The sequence below is a fragment of the Natator depressus genome, chromosome 8 (genome assembly GCF_965152275.1).
Source record: "Natator depressus isolate rNatDep1 chromosome 8, rNatDep2.hap1, whole genome shotgun sequence".
Classification (NCBI taxonomy): Eukaryota; Metazoa; Chordata; order Testudines; family Cheloniidae; genus Natator; species Natator depressus.
In genome coordinates, this window is record NC_134241.1 from 40933573 (window position 1) to 40956594 (window position 23022).

The following is a 23022-nucleotide window of genomic DNA, read 5'->3' on the forward strand; positions in this document are numbered from 1 at the left end:
AATCATCCCAGCCAGGGCTTTGTCAAGCCTGATCTTAAAAACTTCTAAGGAAGGAGATTCCACCATCTCCCTAGGTAACGCATTCCAGTGTTTCACCACCCTCCTAGTGAAAAAGTTTTTCCTAATATCCAACCTAAATCTCCCCCACTGCAACTTGAGACCATTACTCCTTGTTCTGTCATCTGCTACCACTGACAACAGTCTAGAGCCATCCTCTTTGGAACCCCCTTTCAGGTAGTTGAAAGCAGCTATCAAATCCCCCCTCATTCTTCTCTTCCGCAGACTAAACAATCCCAGTTCCCTCAGCCTCTCCTCATAACTCATGTGTTCCAGTCCCCTAATCATTTTTGTTGCCCTCCGCTGGACTCTTTCCAATTTTTCCACATCCTTCTTGTAGTGTGGGGCCCAAAACTGGACACAGTACTCCAGATGAGGCCTCATCAGTGTCGAATAGAGGGGAATGATCACATCCCTCGATCTGCTGGCAATGCCCCTACTTATACATCCCAAAATGCCATTGGCCTTCTTGGCAACAAGGGCACACTCTTGACTCATATCCAGCTTCTCGTCCACTGTAACCCCTAGGTCCTTTTCTGCAGAACTGCTGCCGAGCCATTCGGTCCCCAGTCTGTAGCGGTGCATTGGATTCTTCCGTCCTAAGTGCAGGACTCTGCACTTGTCCTTGTTGAACCTCATCAGATTTCTTTTGGCCCAATCCTCCAATTTATCTAGGGTCCTCTGTATCCTATCCCTACCCTCCAGTGTATCTACCTCTCCTCCCAGTTTAGTGTCATCTGCAAACTTGCTGAGGGTGCAGTCCACACCATCCTCCAGATCATTAATGAAGATATTGAACAAAACCGGCCCCAGGACCAACCCTTGGGGCACTCCACTTGATACCAGCTGCCAGCTAGACATGGAGCCATTGATCACTACCCGTTGAGCCCGACAATCTAGCCAGCTTTCTATCCACCTTATAGTCCATTCATCCAGCCCATACTTCTTTAACTTGCTGGCAAGAATACTGTGGGAGAAAGTGTCAAAAGCTTTGCTAAAGTCAAGGAACAACACGTCCACTGCTTTCCCTTCATCCACAGAACCAGTTATCTCGTCATAGAAGGCAAGTAGATTAGTCAGGCATGACTTGCCCTTGGTGAATCCATGCTGACTGTTCCTGATCACTTTCCTCTCCTCTAAGTGCTTCAGAATTGATTCCTTGAGGACCTTCTCCATGATTTTTTCCAGGGACTGAGGTGAGGCTGACTGGCCTGTAGTTCCCAGGATCCTCCTTCTTCCCTTTTTTAAAGATGGGCATACATCATCCCTGCAGATATTCAGGAACTGTTCCTGAGTAACTAAATCACACATTTCTTCCAAACTTGTAATGCCTTTTCCCCTCACCCACTTGTCTAACAAATCTCTCATTTCATTTACATAGGCCACATTACTCAATCCAGTTCCCCTCTTAAGGCTCCTGAATTTAACCCTGTAGGTTTCAGGTGTAATCTGAAACTGTTTCAAAACCAATTCCTTAAATATACCATAGTTTGAAGCATCAGCAATAGGCATCTTATTGAATATGTCCAGAGCTCTCCCAGTCAATTTTGCAACCAAAGTAGTCATCTTTTGATCCTCAGGAATCGCATGGAGAGTGCACAGTCTCTCAAAGGTGATGAAATATTCTGCAATATCACTGGATTCATCATATGGTGGACATAACCTCTCCCATTTATGAATTTTGGGGGAAGTGGAGCCAGCTGCTGAAGGGTTTTGTCTCTTCCACTCCATTACAGCCAGTTCATGCTTCTGGGTCTCAATTTGGGCTTCTCTCTGGGCCTCAATTTCTTTGTTTCTTAGCTCCAGGGCTTGCTGCTTCTCTCTTTCCTTCTCCTCCTTAGCAGCTTGCTGTACTAACCTTTGGGCTTCCATGGCTCTTTCGTGAGCAGCTTTTTCCCTGGACCAATTGCGCATTAATCTCCATTTTTCTTAATTCCATCTGTCTTTTATGTTCATTTTCCTTCTCAGCAATCTGCAACCTGTGGCGTTCTATCTTCTTCCGAGTCTCACTCTCACTCATTTTGCTGATTTTCTTGCCTCTATTTTCCTTATCCGAAATAAGCAAACAGAAAATAACACACCAGTAACCATTTTGTCTATTGTCCAACCACAACACTTAAAACTCACTTAAAGTCACTACCAGTGCCTCAAAGCAATCAACTGTGCACAGATCGTGTTCGACTACACCACTGTGACAGGTTTGGGCACAGAGACCCCCTTAGGACTGTCATCTGACGTGCTGGAATTACCTCTGAGCCAGAACCCTGCCTTGTTGAGCCAGACATGCTAGCCTGCTGCAATACAGTCCCAGGGTCCGGGCCACGCCCCCAAAACTGCAGACTCAACTGAAAACAGCTTAGCAGGTTACCTGCCTCCAGCACCCAGACACCCAGTTCCCAATGGGATCCAAACCCCAAATAAATCCGTTTTACTCTGTATAAAGCTTATACAGGGTAAACTCATAATTTGTCCACCCTCTATAACATTGATAGAGAGATATGAAGAGCTGTTTTCACTTAAAGGCCTGCAGTTTTGGGGGCATGGCCCGGATCCTGGGTCCGTGTTGCAGAAGGCTAGCGTGTCTGGCTCAACAAGGCAGGGTTCTGGATGTCCCAAGCTGGCAGGGAAAACAGGCTCAGAGGTAATTGCAGCATGTCAGGTAACAGTCCCAAGGGGATCTCTGTGACCAAACCCGTCACAGACAGGTCATGGGCAATAAACAAAAATTCATGGTCCCTGACCTGTCCATGACTTTTACTATAAATACCCCAGACTAAATCTTAGCTGAGGGGCCCTGAGGCGCTGCTGCTGCTCTGTTCCAGTGGCCCCTGGGGCCAGCCACACCAGCCGCTGCAACTGCAGAAGTCATGGTATTCATGACCTCCGTGACTGACTCGCAACCTTATCCATAGGTCACTCCCTGCTCTCCTTCCCACAAAGCTGTGTGGGTCTGTAAGTTTATTCTCCTGGTCATGGTGATTCTCATGCTGCCTTGGCCCTGACACAGCCTAGGGCTGCTCTAACTTCAAGGACTGTACACTAGCTGAGAGCTGCTGACAGCTCCACCCCAACCCTCACACATACCACTCCCCCCGCCTCTACACTGGGGTGGGAGAGGAATGCAGGAACTGGGGCTGAGAGCCTGGCCTTTTTATTCCCGTCCATTCTTTTATATTGTGCACTCTCCATTCGCTTTTGCATCTCTAGATCCATCCTAGGCATTACCAGAAAACAATTATAATAAACAGCAACAGGGAGGGTACAAAAAGAGGCCAATGCCCAATACACAACAGGAATGTATTGTTGCCTCTTCTTTCAACACCAGTGTCCCATTCTGATACCAGCATCATACCTCTGTTGAGGGGCAGCAGACGTCCACGGACTTGCAGGTTGGCTTCCCAATGGAGGTAAAATCAGTGACACAGTGTCACATTCCAGTGTGCAGTCCAGACCAGTGAGGTGTTGTATCACTGCCTGCCCTGCAACCTGGGGTGCCTTACAATGATTTGCTGCTGTAGCTTCCAACCAGGGCCACTCACAAACAGCTACCAGCGTGCAGGTCCCCACCCCACAATGAGTGTCTGCGTATACCTGCAGCCTGCTAGTCACACTGGCTTCCACCAGCCTTGATTACCACTTGCAGAGTAACCCCAACACACTCCCAGACCCGCATTTTCCCCAGAAACATGTGTTCTGCTCTTTCCAGCCCTTTTCTGTAAGGGGTCAATATGCAACAGTTTGTTACCTTAACTGGAGTTACCCAAACAGTTCAGTTCAAACACAGCACTGTCTTAGTTTTAATTAAATAATAAAACATGGTTATTTAACTACAAAGAGATGGGTTTTAAGTGAGTACAAGTGTAAGGCATTAAAGTCAGAAACAGTTACAAAAGAAATAAAGATAAAACACTTTCTAGGAACTTGGTTAGACTTGGTTCAAGGTAAAATCCTCACCACATGTTCCTAGCAATAGGACCAACCAAATTCTCCAGCCAGAATATAAATAAACAACATGGCGGTGCCACGCACTGGAGAGTCTGAGTGGTTTCTAGGCATCAGAGGATGGGGACAGAGATGCCCCATTACAACCAGCTTGAACATGAGCACACGGCTCATTAGCACAGCTCCAGTTGGATTAAACCCAGGACAGTATTCACTGCTAAAGGGAGCACTGTGTCATCCATTTCTCAGGCACTTCGAGTCAAGATGGAGGCAGCAGCTAGGGTTGCCAACCTTCTAATTGCACAAAACTGAATACCCCTGCCCCTGCCCCTGACCTGCCCCTTTCCCAAGGCCACACCCCTTCTCTGAGGCCCCGCACCTGCTCGCTCCATCCCCCCTCCCTCCGTCACTCACTCTCCCCCACCCTCACTCACTTTCACCAGGCTGGGGCAGTGGGTTGTGGTGCGGGAGGGGGGTGAGTGCTCCAGGGTGGGGTCGGGGATGAGAGGTTTGGGGTGCAGGAGGGGGCTCAGGGCTGGGGCAGGGTGTTGTGGGTGTGCAGGGTGCGGGCTCCAAGAGGGAGTTTGGGTGTGAGAAGGGACTCCAGGCTGGGGCAGGGAGTTGGGGTGCGGGGTCCCGGCGGCGCTTACCGCGGCTCCCAGAAAGCGGCCGCCAGGTCCCTGCAGCCCCTAGGCACATGCATGGCCAGGGAGGTTCTACATACTGTGCTTGCGCCCGCAGCAAGCGGGTTGTGGTTCCCAACCAATGGGAGCTGTGGAGCCAGCACTCAGGGCGGCGAGAGCGCGTGCAGCCTCCCTGGCAGCCCATGCACCTAGGAGCCGCAAGGAACTCCTCTGTCCGTTCATGCCTCCGGGCAGAGTTCCTCTGGGCGGCGACCACTGACTCCCTTGACGCCTTTGAGGAGTGGTGGGTGCTGTCCGGGGTTCTCTGCTCGGTGTCCCCGTCCGGTTCCCTTCGTTTGACCCTTTGACCGCACTCCCGTCCCTGTTGTTCATGAGTTGTCCTCTATAATTATTTGGTTTCCCAGGTCCTGTGGATCTCCCCCCTTGGCTGGGGGGGATCCTTTAGCAGTGGGCGAGCTTCGCCCACCCACTTCCTGGATCCCAATAAGGCAAGGAACTGGTGGCCGCTTCTGTTAGCCATGCAGAGCTAGGGCAGGCAGGGAGCCTGCTACGCTGCCAAACGGACTTTTAACGGCCTGGTCAGCCATGCCATCCAGAGCCGCCAGGGTCCCTTTTCGACCAGGCGTTCTGGTTGAAAACCGGACGCCTGGCAACCCTAGCAGCAGCTCACACTGGCTCCAGTTTAGATAATTAACCCTTTTGTTACTGGACTAAACATTAAACACTACATACAGGACATGAGTCACAGGGTACATAAATGCAGCATCGCCCTCCCACCCTGCATCCTCTTCTGAGAGACCCTTCTCATTGACCTGCCTTGACTAAGCTGCAAGATGTCATACATGTTTGTGCCTGGCTAAAATGTGAGCTTCCGCCACACATATGGATTACTACAAACAGGCTCAGCATGGCCAATCCCCAGTATTCTAAAACCACGAGTCAAGCCCCAAGAAATCATGAAGCTCTTCAAAAATAAAACATTTGAAATTCTTATTGTTTAGTCTTTAAAACTTTAGGTTACCCACTCAGGTCACATTTCCAAGCTTTTCTTCATAACCACGAGGTCTTACTCTTCTTTGAATTGAAAGCTGAGATCCTCACAAAAATCACATGACTCCAGGAACTGGGGCTTTAAGAAGAGTATGAAATATCTCAAGACTTGTGAAAATTGACAACACTGGTCAGGTAAAATTTTCAAAAGCACCTAAATGATTTAGGAACCTAAGTCCCATTTTCAAAAGTGACTTAGGCACTTAGAAATCTAAGCCTCAGTGAAAGACAGTGGAACTTAGGCAGCTACTGACCACATGTTCAAAGACCTTTTGGCATCTAAAGATGCAGCTAGGCATCAAGTAGGATTTCCAAAATTTCCTAGGCACCTATCTGCATTTTTAGGTGCCTAAAGATCTCTGAATATCTAAGTCACTTCTGAAAATGTTACCCCTTGATCTCTTTTCTCCAAGTGTCCAGCCATAGGTCATGATGACAGTGGCCACAAAGTTAAATGAAATGGTGGCTAATTACCAGTTCTCCCACAAGGAATGGAACACCATGATTTGGCTCCAGATGCCAAATGATTAGGTGCCATGTCATTTTGCATGATGTTGTCTCTAACAAAACAACCCAAAGAAAAAGAAATGGATCTCATCTTACCTCCTCTAGTTTCTCCACTCGGCCCACCAATTTTGTTGTGACTGAGTGTAACTTTAGAAGGTCTAAGCCATAGAAAGCACTTTCTAGCATCTCTATGATTGAGGATAGCTGTAAAACATAGCAAAACTGGTTAAGCACAGACAACTGTTCAGAGTAATACAACAAACCAACATTGTTATAAACTGGACTTGTAAGATGATACAATTTCTGCTGTTCTTCCATTGCTTTTTTGACTTGGAGCTTAAGTCCAGCAGTTTCTTGTTGCAGCTGACGAACCCTCTCCTCAGCAGCCAGCAGTTCCGTACGCCCCCTGGATGCTTCTTTTCCCAGCGGGGCCAAAGCTTGTAGGTGTGTATCATTTTGTAGTTGAAGTTATGAATATTGGCTATGTAGAATCATAGAATCATAGAAGATTAGGGTTGGAAGAAACCTCAGTAGGTCATCTAGTCCAATCCCCTGCTCAAAGCAGGACCAACACAAATGAAATAAAAATCTTAAATGAATCCACATGTTCCATAGAATCTCTATGGATAGTAATTCCATGATCTAATAAGAATATAACAGTAGGGATCTATTATCAACCACCTGACCAGGACAGTGATAGTGATGACGAAATGCTAAGGGAGATTAGAGAGGCTATCAAAATAAAGAACTCAATAATAGTGCGGGATTTCAATTATCCCCATATTGACTAGGTACATGTCACCTCAGGACGAAATGCAGAGACAAAATTTCTCGATACTTTAAATGTCTGCTTCTTGGAGCAGCTGGTACAGGAACCCACAAGGGGAGAGGCAACTGTCGATCTAGCCCTGAGTGGAGCGCAGGATCTGGTCCAAGAGGTAACCATAACAGGACCGCTTGGAAATAGTGACCATAATATAATAACATTTAACATTCCTGTGGTGGGAAGAAACCAACACTGTGGCATTTAATTTCAGAAAAGGGAACTATGCAAAAATGAGGAGGTTAGTTAAACAGAAATTAAAAGATACAGTGACTAGAGTGAAATCCCTGCAAGCTGCATGGACACTTCAAAGACACTATAATAGAGGCTCAACTTCAATGTATACCCCAAATTAAAAAACACAGTAAAAGAACTAAAAAAGAGCCACGTGGCTTAACAACCATCTAAAAGAAGCAGTGAGAGATAAAAAGGCATCTTTTAAAAAGTGGAAGTCAAATCCTAGTGAGGTAACTAGAAAGGAGCATAAACACTGCTGAATTAAATGTAAAAATGTAATAAGAAAAGCCAAAAAAGAGTTTGAAGAACAGCTAGCCAAAAACTCAAAAGGTAATAACAAAATGTTTTTTAAGTACATCAGAAGCAGGAAGCCTGCTAAACAACCAGTGGGGCCCCTGGACGATCGAGATACAAAAGGAGCACTTAAAGACGATAAAGTACTTAGATTTCCAGAAAGCCTTTGACAAGGTCCCTCACCAAAGGCTCTTACGTAAATTAAGTTGTCATGGGATAAGAGGGAAGATCCTTTCATGGATTGAGAACTGGTTAAAAGACAGGGAACAAAGGGTCGGAATAAATGGTAAATTTTCAGAACGGAGAGGGGTAACTAGTGGTGTTCCCCAAGGGTCAGTCCTAGGACCTGTCCTATTCAACATATTCATAAATGATCTGGAGAAAGGAGTAAACAGTGAGGTGGCAAAGTTTTCAAATGATACTAAACTGCTTAAGATAATTAAGACCAAAGAAGACTGTGAAGAACTTAAAAAAGATCTCATAAAACTAAGTGATTGGGCAACAAAATGGCAAATGAAATTTAATGTGGATAAATGTAAAATAGTGCACACTGGAAAAAATAACCCCAACTATACATACAATATGATGGAGGCTAATTTAGCTACAACTAATCAGGAGAAAGATCTTGGGAGTCATCATGGATAGTTCTTTGAAGACGTCCACGCAGTGTGCAGTGGCAGTCAAAAAAGCAAACGGGATGTTAGAAATCGTTAAAAAGGGGACAGAGAATAAGACAGAGAATATCTTATTGCCCTTATATAAATCCATCCTACGCCCACATCTTGAATACAGTGTACAGATGTGGTCCCCTCATCTCAAAAAAGATATACTGGCATTAGAAAAGCTTCAGAGAAGGGCAACTAAAATGATTAGGGGTTTGGAACAGGACCCATATGAGGAGACATTAAAGAGGCTAGGACTTTTCAGCCTGGAAAATAGGAGACTAAGGGGGGATATGATAGAGGTATATAAAATCATGAGTGGTGTGGAGAAAGTGAATAAGGAAAAGTGATTTACTTGTTCCCATAATATAAGAACTAGGGGCCACCAAATGAAATTAATGGGCAGCAGGTTTAAAACAAATAAAAAAAAGTTCTTCTTCACTCAGCGAACAGTCAACGTGTGGAACTTCTTGCATGAGGAGGTTGTGAAGGCTAGGACTATAACAGGGTTTAAAAGAGAACTGGATAAATTCATGGAGGTTAAGTCCATTAATGGCTATTAGCCAGGATGGGTAAGGAATGGTGTCCCTAGCCTCTGTTTGTCAGAGGGTGGAGATGGATGGCAGGAGAGAGATCACTTGATCATTACCTGTTAGCGTCACTCCCTCTGGGGCACCTGCCATTGGCCACTGTCAGCAGACAGGATACTGGGCTGGATGGGCCTTTGGTCTGACCCAGTATCACCAGTCTTATGTTCTTATGTTGTATCTCAATGTGTTTTGATTCTAAGTAGCCTCAGTGAAGCATTTGGTCAGCTTCTTGAGAAAGGCCTATTCTCAGTAAGTGCCCAAACAAAAAACACTTAACTGACAATGAACTTTGGGAGACTCCAATCAACATCTGAGCTTTCCTGGGAACGTTCAAACTAACATGTACACAATGGCCTCGGACTGCAAACTCAGTCATGCTTGGACATGTGCCTTGCCCATGTGACTCCAACCTCTATCTTGCTTCTGTGATTTTCCACAGTAAGAACAAAGGGGTGTCCTTTCACAGGGCAGAGAATATAAAAGGCCCTGGAAACCCCTCCATTTTGTCTTCAATCCTGCTTCTTACTTCCAGAGGAACCTTGCTACAAACTGAAGCTCTGAACAAAGGACTGAATGACCCATCCCAGCTGTGGATGTTCTCCAGAGACTTGATTTGAACCTGCAGTTTATTCCATAACTGCTACAAGACTGAACCAAGGACTTTGCCATGACTGTATGTAATTGATTCCATTTAACCAATTCTAGTTCTCATCTTTATCTTTTTCCTTTTATGAATAAACCTTTAGATTTTAGATCCTAAAGGATTGGCAACAGCATGATTTGTGGGTAAGATCTGATTTGTGTATTGACCTGGGTCTGGGGCTTGGTCCTTTGGGATCAGGAGAGCCTTTTTTCTTTTACTGGGGTATTGGTTTTCATAACCATTCGTCCCCATAACAAGTTGCACTGGTGGTGATACTGGGAAACTGGAGTGTCTAAGGGAATTGCTTGTATGACTTATGGTTAACCAGTGGGGTAAAACCAAAGTCCTCTCTGTCTGGCTGGTTTGGTGTGCCTTAGAAGTGGAGAAACCCCAGGCTTGGGCTGTAACTACCCTGCTCTAAGCAATTTGTCCTGAACTGATACTCTCAGAAGTGTCCCACCAAAGGCAGCATCGTTACAGCCTGCTCCCTCCAGCTCCGCATCCCGACATTTCTAATGCACCGGCTCCCTCTGGCTCCTCGCACCGACATCTCTCACACACGCCAACTCTCTCCAACTCCGTGCCCCAATGTCTCTCACATGCCAGCTCCCACTGGCCCCGCACCCGAGGTCTCTTGCACACACCTACTCCCTCCAGCTCCACGCCTTGACAACTCTCACATGCCAGTTCCTCCTGCTCTGCGCCCCGAGGTCTCTTGCATGCACCTGCTCCCTCCTGACCCACGCCCCAACGTTTATCACAGGCCTGCTCCCTCTGGCCCCATGCCCCGATGTGTCTCACATGCCTGCTCCCTCCAGCCCGGCGACCCGATGGCTCTCACACACACCTGTTCCCTCCGGCCCCACAGTTTGACATCTCTCACATGCCTGCTTCCTCCAGCCCCATGCCCCAAAGTCTCTCACATGCCTGTCCCCTCCAGCTCCATGACCTGAGGTTCCTCAAGTGCCTGCTCCCTCCAAATCCATGCCATGACATCTCACACTTGCCAGCTCCCTCCAGTCCCGAGTCCTGACATCTCTCGTGCACCTGCTCCCTCCAGCTCCACATCTCGTCATCCCTCACACACCTGATACCTCCAGCTCCACACATTGATGTCTCTCATGCGCTTGCTCCCTCCAGCCCCGTGCCGTGACATTTCACATGCACCTGCTCCCTTTGGCCCCAAGCCCTGATGTCTCTCACGAACCTGCTGCTCCGGATCTGGGCGAGAAGTCTCTCATGTGCTTGCTTCCTACAGCTCCGCACCCCGACATCTCTCACACACCTGATCCCTCCGGCCCCACGCCCCAACATCTCTCACATGCCTTCTCCCTCCAGTCCAGATCCCCGACGTCTCTCACATGCTGGCTTCCACCAACCCTCTGCCCAATGTCTCTCTCATGCCTGCTCCCTCCAGCCCCATGCCCCGACATTTCTCATGTGCCTACTCCCTCCAGTCCCACGTCCGATGTCTCTCACATGCCTGCTCCCTCCGGCCCCGAAGTCTCTCAAGCACATGCTGCCTCCGGCCCCTTGCCCCAAGGTTTCTTACACGCCTGCTGCCTCCGGCCCCGTGCTCCGATGTCTCTCACATGCCTGCTCCCTCCAGCCCCAAGCCCCGACGTCTCTCACATGCGCCAACTCTCTGGCACCGGAAGCCATCTCTCTTACACATCTGCTCCCTCTGGCCCCAATCCTCGACATCTCTCATGCACTTACTCCCTCCAGCTCCGTGCCCTGACATCTCTCACATACCAGTTCCTCCTGCCCCATGCCCTAAGGTCTCTTGCATGCACCTGCTCCCTCCTGCCCCATGCCCCAACGTCTCTCACACGCCTGCTCCCTCCGGCCCCGCGCCCCGATGTGTCTCACATGCCTGCTCCCTCTGGGCCCAAGCCCCAAGGTCTCTCATGTGCCTGCTTCCTCCCACCCTGTGCCCTGACATCTCTCAAACGCCTGCTCTGTCAGATCCGCACCCAGAAGTCTCACATATGCCTGCTCCCTTCAGCTCCGCGTCCCAACATTTCTAATGCACGAGCTCCCTCCAGCCCTTCTGTGACATTATCGACATGAACTGTAACTGTATAGATCATTGTTGCAACCAAGGTGTTATAGTTGCACCAAATCTTGTACAAAGGAGGTTAAGTAAAGTGTCTATTAAAAGGTTATGATTTGCTGGTTCTGATTATGCTGTCTGTATGTGTGTATCATTTTTGTATTTAAAGTTATAAGTATTGGTTCTATACTGTCTGTATTTCAAACTTGTGCTGTACTTCTGCTTGACACTCCAGACAGTTTGGCATCAGCACTGCCTAGCCTGCTTGATGGCCCATTAAGGACCATCAGCTATATGTAAGGGGACTGTTGCCCCCTTACTAACATTCAGTGGGGGTGTTTTAGTTGCTAGCTCCCAGTACTAGAAAGGGGGAAGGGTCGATGGGGAATCAGGACCCTGAGACTGACAGCCCCCAGGAACAATGGGGAGAGGCCAATGCTCCAGGTCAGCCTGAATGACAGGGTGGGTGGGCTACTCAGGGAGTCAGGAGGCCAGGGAGGTCCCGTCCTCCATGTGAGCTGGATTTGCCTAGGTCAGACAGAGGGGGGCCAAGCTAAGGAGAAAGCAGGGGCCCAAGCTGAGCTGGAGAGCAGAGCTGTGCCAGATCCAGAGAGAGCAGATCCTGTCCTGGGAGCAGAGCTGCAGCCCCAAAGCCAGAGGCACAGCCCAGAGAGAGCAGACTTGCTCTGGGAGGAGAGCTGCAGCAACCAGCGCCAGAGGGGCCAGAAAAGCAGCCCACGAAGCGGTCAGTGCTGGGAGCAGAGTCACAGAAGCAGCCCGCAGAGCAGACCTGTCCTGGGAGCAGAGCTGTAGCAACCAGAGGCAGAGAGGCCAAAGAAGCAGCCCAGGGAGCTGGAGGCAGAGCAGCAGCAGCGCTGAGACAGAGTGGTGGAGGTGGGGCTGGAGCAGTCCGGAGCTGGGTGTGGTGAGCAGCTGGGGAGAGCAAGAGGGACTCTGGGCAGCGGGCCCAGCACAGGGAGACACCTCAGCCAAGAGGCTCTGCAGGCCAGGCTTGGATCGTAACCCCAACGGGGGGGGCAACACTAGGAAGAAGGGTCCTACCACTTAGAGCCTGAGAGCACGTGGCCACCACCAGAGCAAGCGTCCAACCCACAGCATCCCTGCAGCACAGCCAGGGCCTGAGCAGGAGGCCTGGGACTTACAAGAAACAGACTGTGAACTGCCCTGACATTCCAGAGACACTGTTTGTGATGTTCCCTGCCACAGAGCGGGTTGATGTGTTTCCTTTAACCATTCCTGTTTTTCCTTATTCTTTTTAAAATTAATTGTTGATTAAATAACTTGAATTTGCTTTAAATTGTATGTAATGGTCAGTGGGTCAGAGAAGTGTCCAGTGCAGAGAGAGTACCCCGGAGTGGGGACACCATAGCCTCTGTCCTAGGTGACCACAGCAGGGTTGGGGGTCGAGCCCCCCAGGAATCCTGGGCCCAGCCTTGTTGGGGTTACGAGGACTCTGCCAGACAGGAGAGTGGAAGGGGAGTCCTCAAGGGCAGGGAGACCACTGGGTAAAGGAAGTGGGAGATAGGACTCAGATCCTTTCGCTAGCCCACTTCACCGGGGTAGTGCAGAAGCCAGGAAAGTTCCCCACAATAGCGGGACTATTCTCCCGCTTACATATACAATTGACCCATTGAGAGAAGGCACATACACCTTATGACTCAGCAAGGCATGCAGGGGCATGCCTACGGAGAGGACTCTAAGGCTTTCAAGCCATGTGCTGGGCAGCTTGTGTTTGGCTGGGCAGGCCACATGGTAAGAGACTATAAAAGGCAGCTGCATCTTCTCCATTTGATCTTGATTCCTCCTTCTTGCCTATGGAGGAACTTTACTACAAACTAAAGCTCTGAACAATGGACTGAATGACCCATCCCAGCTGTGGATGCACTCCAGAGACTTGATTTGAACATGCAGTTTATTCCATCACTGCTAGAAGCCTGAATCAAGAACTTTGCCATTACTGTATGTAATTGATCCATTTTACCAATTTTAACTCTCATCCATATTTCTTTCTTTTTATGAATAAACCTTTATATTTTAGATTCTAAAGGATTGGCAACAGTGTGATTTGTGGATAAGATCTAACTTGTATATTGACCTGGGTCTGGGGCTTGGTCCTTTGGGATCGGGAAAAAATAACCTTTTTTCTTTTACTGGGGTATTGGTTTTCATAACCATCATCCCCATAAGGAGTGGTGCTGGTGGCGATACTGGGAAACTGGAGTGTCTAAGGGAATTCCTTGTATGACTTCTGGTTAGCCAGTGGGGTAAAACTGGAGTCCTTTCTGTTTGGCTGGTTTGGTGTGCAAAGGACCTCCAGCCTTGCGCTGTAACTACACTGCTCTATGCAATTTGTCCCGAATTGATACTCTCAGTAGTGTCCCGCCAAAGGCCGCTTCGTTACACACTCACCCCGACAACGCTCACACATGCCAGTTCTCTCCTGCTCCCCGAAATCTCTCATGTGCCTGCTCCCTCCAACCTTGCATCCCGACGTCTCTCACACACCTACTCTCTCTGGCCCAGCACCCCAACGTCTCTCACACGCCTGCTCCTTCCAACTCTACACCCCGACATCTCTCACGCACCTGCTCCCTCCGGTCCTGCACCCGTTGTCTCGCACACGGCTGCTCTCTCAAGCTCCGTGACCCAACGTCTCTCACATGCCTGCTCCCTCTGGCCCTGTGTCCCGACGTCTCTCACATGCCTGCTCCCTCCAGCCCCATGCCCTGATGTCTCTCACACACCTGCTCCCTCCAGCTCCACGTCCCGATGTCTCTCTCATGCCTGATCCCTCCGGCCCCAAGCCATGATGTCTCTCACGCGCTTGCTCCCTCCAGTCCCTCACCCCAACATCTCTCACATGCTTGCTCCCTCTGGCCCCGAGCCCCGACCTCTCTCATGCACCTCCTCCCTCCAGCCCTGTGCCCCGACATCTCTCACACGCCTGCTCCCTCCAGCCTTGCGCCCCGACATCTCTCACACGCCTGCTCCCTCCAGCCTTGCGCCCCGACATCTCTCACACGCCTGCTCCCTCCAGCCTTGCACCCCGACATCTCTCACCTGCCTACTCCCTCCGGCCCCGAGCCCTGACGTCTCTCACGCATGCTCCCTCTGGCCCTGCATACCAAAGTCTCTCACACACCTGCTCCCTCCGGCCCTGCGCCCCGTCTCTCACACGCCTCCTCCCTCCAGCCACAGGGAAACGTTCCCCCCGTCAGCTTTGGCTCAGGGTGAAATGAATTGGTATTTTCATAGAATATCAGGGCTGGAAGGGACCTCAGGAGGTCATCTAGTCTATCCCCCTGCTCAAAGCAAGACCGATCCCCAATTAAATCATCCCAGCCAGGGCTTTGTCAAGCCTGACCTTAAAAACTTCTAAGGAGGGAGATTCCACCACCTCCCTAGGTAACGCATTCCAGTGTTTCACCACCCTCCTACTGAAAAAGTTTTTCCTAATATCCAACCTAAATCTCCCCCACTGCAACTTGAGACCATTACTCCTTGTTCTGTCATCTGCTACCACTGAGAACAGTCTAGAGCCATCCTCTTTGGAACCCCCTTTCAGGTAGTTGAAAGCAGCTATCAAATCCCCCCTCATTCTTCTCTTCCGTAGACTAAACATCCCCAGTTCCCTCAGCCTCTCCTCATAACTCATGTGTTCCAGTCCCCTAATCATTTTTGTTGCCCTTCGCTGGACTCTCTCCAATTTATCCACATCCTTCTTGTAGTGTGGGGCCCAAAACTGGACACAGTACTCCAGATGAGTCCTCACCAGTGTCGAATAGAGGGGAACGATCACGTCCCTCGATCTGCTGGCAATGCCCCACTTATACATCCCAAAATGCCATTGGCCTTCTTGGCAACAATGGCACACTGTTGACTCATATCCAGCTTCTCGTCCACTGTAACCGCTAGGTCCTTTTCTGCAGAACTGCTGCCGAGCCTTTCGGTCCCTAGCCTGTAGCGGTGCATTGGATTCTTCCGTCCTAAGTGCAGGATTCTGCACTTGTCCTTGTTGAACCTCATCAGATTTCTTTAGGCCCAATCCTCCAGTTTGTCTAGGGTCCTCTGTATCCTATCCCTACCCTCCAGTGTATTTACCTCTCCTCCCAGTTTAGTGTCATCTGCAAACTTGCTGAGGGTGCAGTCCACACCATCCTCCAGATCATTTATGAAGATATTGAACAAAACCGGCCCCAGGACCCACCCTTGGGGCACTCCGCTTGATACTGGCTGCCAACTAGACATGGAGCCATTGATCACTACCCGTTGAGCCCGACAATCTAGCCAGCTTTCTATCCACCTTATAGTCCATTCATCCAGCCCATACTTCTTTAACTTGCTGGCAAGAATACTGTGGGAGACCGTATCAAAAGCTTTGCTGAAGTCAAGGAACAGCACGTCCACTGCTTTCCCTTCATTCACAGAGCCAGTTATCTCATCATAGAAGGCAATTAGATTAGTCAGGCATGACTTGCCCTTGGTGAATCCATGCTGACTGTTCCTGATCACTTTCCTCTCCTCTAAGTGCTTCAGAATTGATTCCTTGAGGACCTGCTCCATGATTTTTCCAGGGACTGAGGTGAGGCTGACTGGCCTGTAGTTCCCAGGATCCTCCTCCTTCCCTTTTTTAAAGATGGGACTACATTAGCCTTTTTCCAGTTATCCGGGACCTCCCATGATCGCCATGAGTTTTCAAAGATAATGGCCAATGGCTCTGCAATCACATCCACCAACTCCTTTAGCACTCTCGGATACAATGCATCCGGCCCCATGGACTTGTGCTCGTCCAGCTTTTCTAAATAGTCCCGAACCACTTCTTTCTCCACAGGAGGCTGGTCACCTCCTGCCCATGCTGTGCTGCCCAGTGCAGTAGTCTGGGAGCTGACCTTGTTCGTGAAGACAGAGGCAAAAAAAGCATTGAGTACATTAGCTTTTTCCACATCCTCTGACACTAGGTTGCCTCCCTCATTCAGTAAGGGGCCCACACTTTCCTTGACTTTCTTCTTGTTGCTGACATACTTGAAGAAACCCTTCAATACATGTCTTAATGGACAAGTATCCACATAATAAACATATTACTGAAACCACTGCTACAGTCTAGGTGCAGTTGGAGAGTGCAGAAGCCACAATGGTTTGTAGGAACTTCCTCTTTGATTCCAATTCCCACTGATCCACACTCCTCAAACTTTGCTTTGAGTTTTTAATTGAAATGGTCCTAAAAACCCACAGTAAAACTCAGCAACAACTGCTGTGTTTCACCCATTTCATGTAGGAATCATACACTGCCCAGAGTCCCTCAAAAGATTCATGCACTACAGAAATTTGTTTCATATAATTTAGGCTGAGTTTTGAGTTTGTAACAAAAACGCCAAGTCAGATGAGTTTTGCATGGTCTGGGGGTCTGTAATACAAGATTCTAACAGTTCTGTTCACATTCTGGCAGGGGGACGTTTACATCCCTCTGCAAAACTGCTCCCTTTGAATTGGGAAAAAATCATGAAAACATCCATTCCTGGGAGGAAGGTCTTCTGGTTAAAGCTCTGACAATGATTCCTTCCATGACCTTGGGCGAATCACTTGGCTGTGCCTCAATTTCCTCTCCTGGAAAACATGATTTCAAATCTTATTGTGTGGAGATTCACTATGTCACTGTGAGGTGAGGAGGGAGGTAGGTTTATAGTATTTGTCTGATGCTACAGAAATGCAAAATTTTATCGTCTTAGCTTCTGAAAAAAGTTTTCTCCCCACGCCCCTGTATTTTGGGAGTCAGGTGCTCAGCAGACACCCCTGAGCATGGCATTTAATACAGGCAGCTCTCTGCAAGCTTCTCTCAGGCACAGCTGAGTGGTACCCAGTGTCCTTCCAGTCCAGGCTCTGTGGCTACTCTGCTAAGCCTGCCAGCAGGGGAGACTTTGTGTTAAATAACATGGCAGCTTTTTGTGACACAGTCTGCTTTGTGGATATGCATTTACTCTCCACTGAGAACTAGACTGAGACCATCAACAGAGTTTACATAAGCTACCAAACAGCCATCAGATAGTCACATTGTTAATAGTGGCTGGATATGTACCACTGACCTAGCAAAGAAAAGTTGTAGAGTCCATTAAAAGTCCTCCAAGCCATCCAGTCATGCACGACCATACATCTGAGAGCAAAGAATGCAAGCCATAACTACAGGAGGACGGCCTGTATCCTGGCAAGCAGTGACTCTGGGAAGATTTAGGAGTCATAGTGGATGAGCAACTAAAAATGAGCTCTCAGTCTGGCACTGTGGGATAAACGGCTAATGTGATGCTTGGATGTATAAACAGGAGAGTAGCAGTAGGGAGGTGATTTTACCTCTGTATACGGCCTTGATGAGACTGATCCTGGATTATGCATCCAGTTCTGGTGTCCAAATCTTAAAAAGGATATTGAAAAATTGGAAAAGGTGCAAAAAAGAACCACTAAAATTATTTGAGGGCTGGAGAAAATGCCTGATAATGAAAGACTTAAAGAGCTCCATCTCTTCAGCTTAATAAAAAAATCAAGAGGTGATTTGATTATGGTGTACCAATACCTCCACAGGGAGAAAATAATGAATACTAAAGGTCTCTTTAACCTAGCAGAGAAAGGCAAAATAAGAATCAATGGCTGGAAGCTGAAGCCAGGCCAATCTCAATGAGAATAAGGCCCACATTTCTAACAGGGACAGAATTTAGCCATTAGAACAAACTCTCCAGGGAAGTGGGGGATTCGGAAGTACCAGGGTAACTGTGTAAAATGTAATGGTCTGTGATATACAGGAGGTCAGCCTAGGTGATTCCCTTCTGGACTTAAAATCTATGACTCAGTGATTCATTTCCCATGGCGAAAGTTTAAAAATCAGAAGTGCATGTCTTCCCCCTGCCTGGCTTTACAGTGCGTGGCTTCCGCTCAGACAAGAAATGTCACAATAATAAGAGAAACACTGTGGCTATATATTGCTGGCCTGTCTGGCACTAGGAAGTGTTGCCCATTGTGAGAGAGAGCCTGTTCTCACAACTTCTGCAGCTTGGTTTTTACAGCAAAAAAATGTTTGGCTAACTCTGTTGAGGGATCTTTCTGAACTGAGCTGGCGGGGTTCAGCCCATTCCAAGCTGACAAGTATCCACACCACAACTGGCTGTAAATACCTCCATGGGGGGAGTCTCAGCAGAGGCCAAGGACTGAACTAGCCATGGAGAATGAACTCCTCCTAGAGGCAGGCTCTCAGTGCTGGGCTTGGGACAGGCTGCTGTGGATGTTGTGCGGGAAGCTCATTTTGCTGTTGCACATGTCTGTGGATAAAGAGAACTTCAATGTCTGGGTCTGTCACTTGACTCTCAAATTAACTCACAATAAACAAAGAGACCCTGTGTGGGTTTGCCTTTTATCATCATAATGATTCCATACCTCTCACTTTGTCTGAGCTGTGACTGCAAACATGGTAATGGAGCCATTACAGTGAACTGAGTCACCATGTAAAACCAAACATAGTACTGTGCAAAAAGCTGGATAACATATAGCTTATCCATGCACTGGGTACTGTTCTAACTATGCACTGACACCATCCACAGTAACAGCTCCTCGGAGAGGGGTCCCCCTGGCCTATGCAGACAATGAATAGGAAGACTACTAAGCAAAGTTGTAGGTCCAGTGACATTGGCTGCAAAGTCTCACAGTTTCATAGACTTTAAGGCCAGAAGGGACCAATATGATCATCTAGTCTGACCTCCTGCACATCACAGGCCACAGAAACCCCCCTTCCCCTCCTGTAATAGACCCCTAACCTCTGGCTGAGTTACTGAAGTCCTCAAATAATGGTTTAAAGCAGGGTGGGAAAAAAATCAATGCTTTTTTTTTAATTAAAAAAATCTGATTTTTTTATTTAAATCAGATTTTTTGATAAAATGCTTTTTGAGGAAAAAACCTATCTCATCATGGAATAGGGATTACACATTCTAATTCTATAGTATTAGACAATATATTCATGTAATGTTTAAGAAAAGTTTTGTAAATGAGTTCCAATAGTGCATGGATTAGGGACCCCAATTTTATGGGGTTCTAGGGGCTTCTGTATAGATTATTTAGGTTAATCTTTCTATCTACCCAATAGGACTCAGTGCTCAGCCTAGAAGATACCATCAGAGATGCTTAGTTTTGCAGTTCTCAAACTATGGATTAGTGTTTCCAGAGATAACATGCTTACAGCAAAAAATGTTTTTAAATAAATAAATAATATATAGAGGTGAGAAATAACAGATCTCAACCCTATTGTCCCTCTGCAAATTTGTGTACACAGAGTCAATCCCTTACCTCTCTCTAAAAGTGCAAAGTTTCAAAAAGTTCAATGAACAGAAGATTGTTGGGGGCGGAATAGATCTGGACAAGGAGAAGTAGTCTGGAGATAAATGTGAGAAGGCAGTAGAAACAAAAGTGAAACTGTATGAGCAGCATATTCCAGAAGTCTTGAGGTCTTTCTGAGTGTAGCCTTCATTGATTTGAGATCTACCATACCATTCTCTCACTAGAAGGGAAAACCTATAATGGCAGCGGGCTGTAAAAGAGACCCAGTCTGGGAATATTTTAATGAAGTTCCTCTACCTGTGGATAACAGGCATGCATGAAAAATGCAAACAGTGCAACAAAGAAATGCAAGGCCTGGTTGCCTGAATGAAACAACATCATGAGAAGTGTTCCTTCTCAGGAGGAAGCTGCACTGAAGATGATGAAAGGAACATGTCTAAACTTTCAGGATCTTCAGGTTGGTAAACTTTTTTATTTCATACTTCTTTCTTAAAGGACTGTCTGTCTTCCTTCTGGACTATTCTTGAATTCTCATGTTTGAGCAAAAAATATAGTTTTTTGATAGATAGATAGGTACTATCATTTTAGATGCAGTTGTGATAAAAAATAAAGAGCTGAAATAGGCAGATCTTCCTTTTACAATTTCACCTTTAAAGTAGTACTGAGTGTCAGTCAATGCAATGAGTAATACTAAATGAGCAGTATGGTAATAATAATTAAATAAGTGCATTGACTTATTTTGTTTAGGAGAATCCATCCTCAACATACAGGATTCTGGAGACTATCCACCTTCAAGATCACCATCATTTTCTATAGTTTCAGAGTTATCTGCCAATGATAGTGCTTCAGTCACATAATGTATGTCACATAGCCACAGTATATAACCTGGAGCAAAAAGAAAAAAAAATCTCCATCATCCAGAAACAACCATAGATATGTTTGTGATAAGAACCAGCAGATTACAAAAAGAAGTAATTCATGAAAAAATTGCCCCATTTGTTTATGCAACAAACTCTCCTTTCTGTATGATTGAGACGTTGAACCCACACTTCATTAACATGGTTCAGTCATTAAGACCAGGATACAGTCCACCCAACAGAACAGAAGTCGCAGGAAAATTGCTGGATAAAGCGTATGAAAGAGAACTTGAGCAGTGTGCAAAAGGTCTAGAGAGTGAAATTGTTAACCTGAGTCTTGATGGGTGGAGCAATGTCCACAATGATCCTGTTGTATGTGGTTGTGTGACAACAGAAGAAGGGAATGTCTTCCTTACAGAAACAACTGATACATCAGGAAATGCACACTCAGCAGAATACTTACAAGAGGTAGCAGTAAAAGCTATAACAATCCGTGAAAAAAAATTCAAATGTTTAGTACGCAACTTGGTCACAGACAATGCTGCAAATGTATCCAAGATGAGAAGAAATTTAGAAGAGAGTCCCAAGCTAACAACATACAGTTGCAGTGCTCATTTGATGTACCTCCTAGCCAAAGACTTCGGTATTCCAGAAATATAAGCTAATGTCGTTGAAATTGCAAAATACTTCCGTAACAACCACTTTGTAGCAGCTGCTCAGAAAAAAGTGGGAGGAACCAAGCCAACTCTCCCACAAGACAGGCGATGGAACTCAGTAGGGGACTGTTTTGAGCACTATATCAAGAACTGGCCAAATCTGATGACACTTTGTGAACAAAATCATGAAAAAATAGATGGCACTGTCACAGCCAAAGTTCTCACCATTGGGCTTAAGAGAAAGGTTGAACCCATGCTGAGTACCCTGAAGCCTATTTCTGTAGCCTTGAACAAAATGCAGGGAAATCGCTGTTTTATTGCTGATGGTGTTGACATTTGGAAGGAACTGAGTGAGATCTTAAAAAGAGAAATGTACGACAGAGTTAAATTACAAGCATTAAAAAAAAGAATGGGACAAGCACTATCTCCAGCTCATTTTCTTGCAAATATTCTCAATTCTCGGTACCAGGGTCAAACCTGAACTGCTGAAGAAGAGGAGTTGGCTAGGACGTGGACATCCAGCAATCATCCCTCCATAATGCCAACCATAATAAACTTCAGAGCTAAGGCTGAACCATTCAAGAAATATGTTTGCTGATGATGTTTTAAAGAAAGTCACATCAGTGAACTGGTGGAAGTCACTTAAGCACTTGGATTCAGAAACTGTTGAAGTGAAAATCTCAGTTTTAATAGCAGTAGCTTCTTCTGGTGGTGTAGAAAGAATATTTTCTTCCTTTGGACTAATTCATTCCAAACTGAGAAATCGTTTGAGACCTGAAAAAGCAGGAAAGCTTATTTTTCTTTTCCAGATTATGAACAAACAGGAAAATGAAGGTGAAGACGACTGAGTTAGCTGCAGAAGCCAATATTTTAAGTTTCTCATGTTGACCTGGCTGATAGTGTCAATTTAATTTTTGTTTTGTTTTTTTTTTAAATATTTCATTTAATGGATGAATGCACTATAAGGTGGGTAGAAAGTTGGCTAGATTGTCGGGCTCAACGGGTAGTGATCAATGGCTCCATGTCTAGTTGGCAGCCGGTGTCAAGTGGAGTGCCCCAGGGGTCGGTCCTGGGGCCGGTTTTGTTCAATATCTTCATAAATGATCTGGAGGATGGTGTGGATTGCACTCTCAGCAAATTTGCGGATGATACTAAACTGGGAGGAGTGGTAGATACGCTGGAGGGCAGGGATAGGATACAGAGGGACCTAGACAAATTGGAGGATTGGGCCAAAAGAAACCTGATGAGGTTCAATAAGGATAAGTGCAGGGTCCTGCACTTAGGACGGAAGAACCCAATGCACCGCTACAGACTAGGGACCGAATGGCTAGGCAGCAGTTCTGCGGAAAAGGACCTAGGGGTGACAGTGGACGAGAAGCTGGATATGAGTCAGCAGTGTGCCCTTGTTGCCAAGAAGGCCAATGGCATTTTGGGATGTATAAGTAGGGGCATAGCCAGCAGATTGAGGGACGTGATCGTTCCCCTCTATTCGACATTGGTGAGGCCTCATCTGGAGTACTGTGTCCAGTTTTGGGCCCCCACACTACAAGAAGGATGTGGATAAATTGGAGAGAGTCCAGCGAAGGGCAACAAAAATGATTAGGGGTCTGGAACACATGACTTATGAGGAGAGGCTGAGGGAACTGGGAATGTTTAGTCTACGGAAGAGAAGA

General features: G+C 47.0%; 1 protein-coding gene across 2 annotated transcripts in view; it reads right to left on the bottom strand.

Annotated features, from left to right (window-relative positions):
- OLFML2B (olfactomedin like 2B) overlaps nt 1-23022 on the bottom strand; it is a 116147-nt gene that overhangs the window by 69042 nt on the left and 24083 nt on the right. For both annotated transcript variants that reach the window (XM_074960827.1, XM_074960828.1), the window contains exon 3: nt 6297-6404. In XM_074960827.1, the coding sequence (XP_074816928.1) occupies nt 6297-6404 (108 nt within the window). The remainder of the gene's footprint in view (nt 1-6296; nt 6405-23022) is intronic.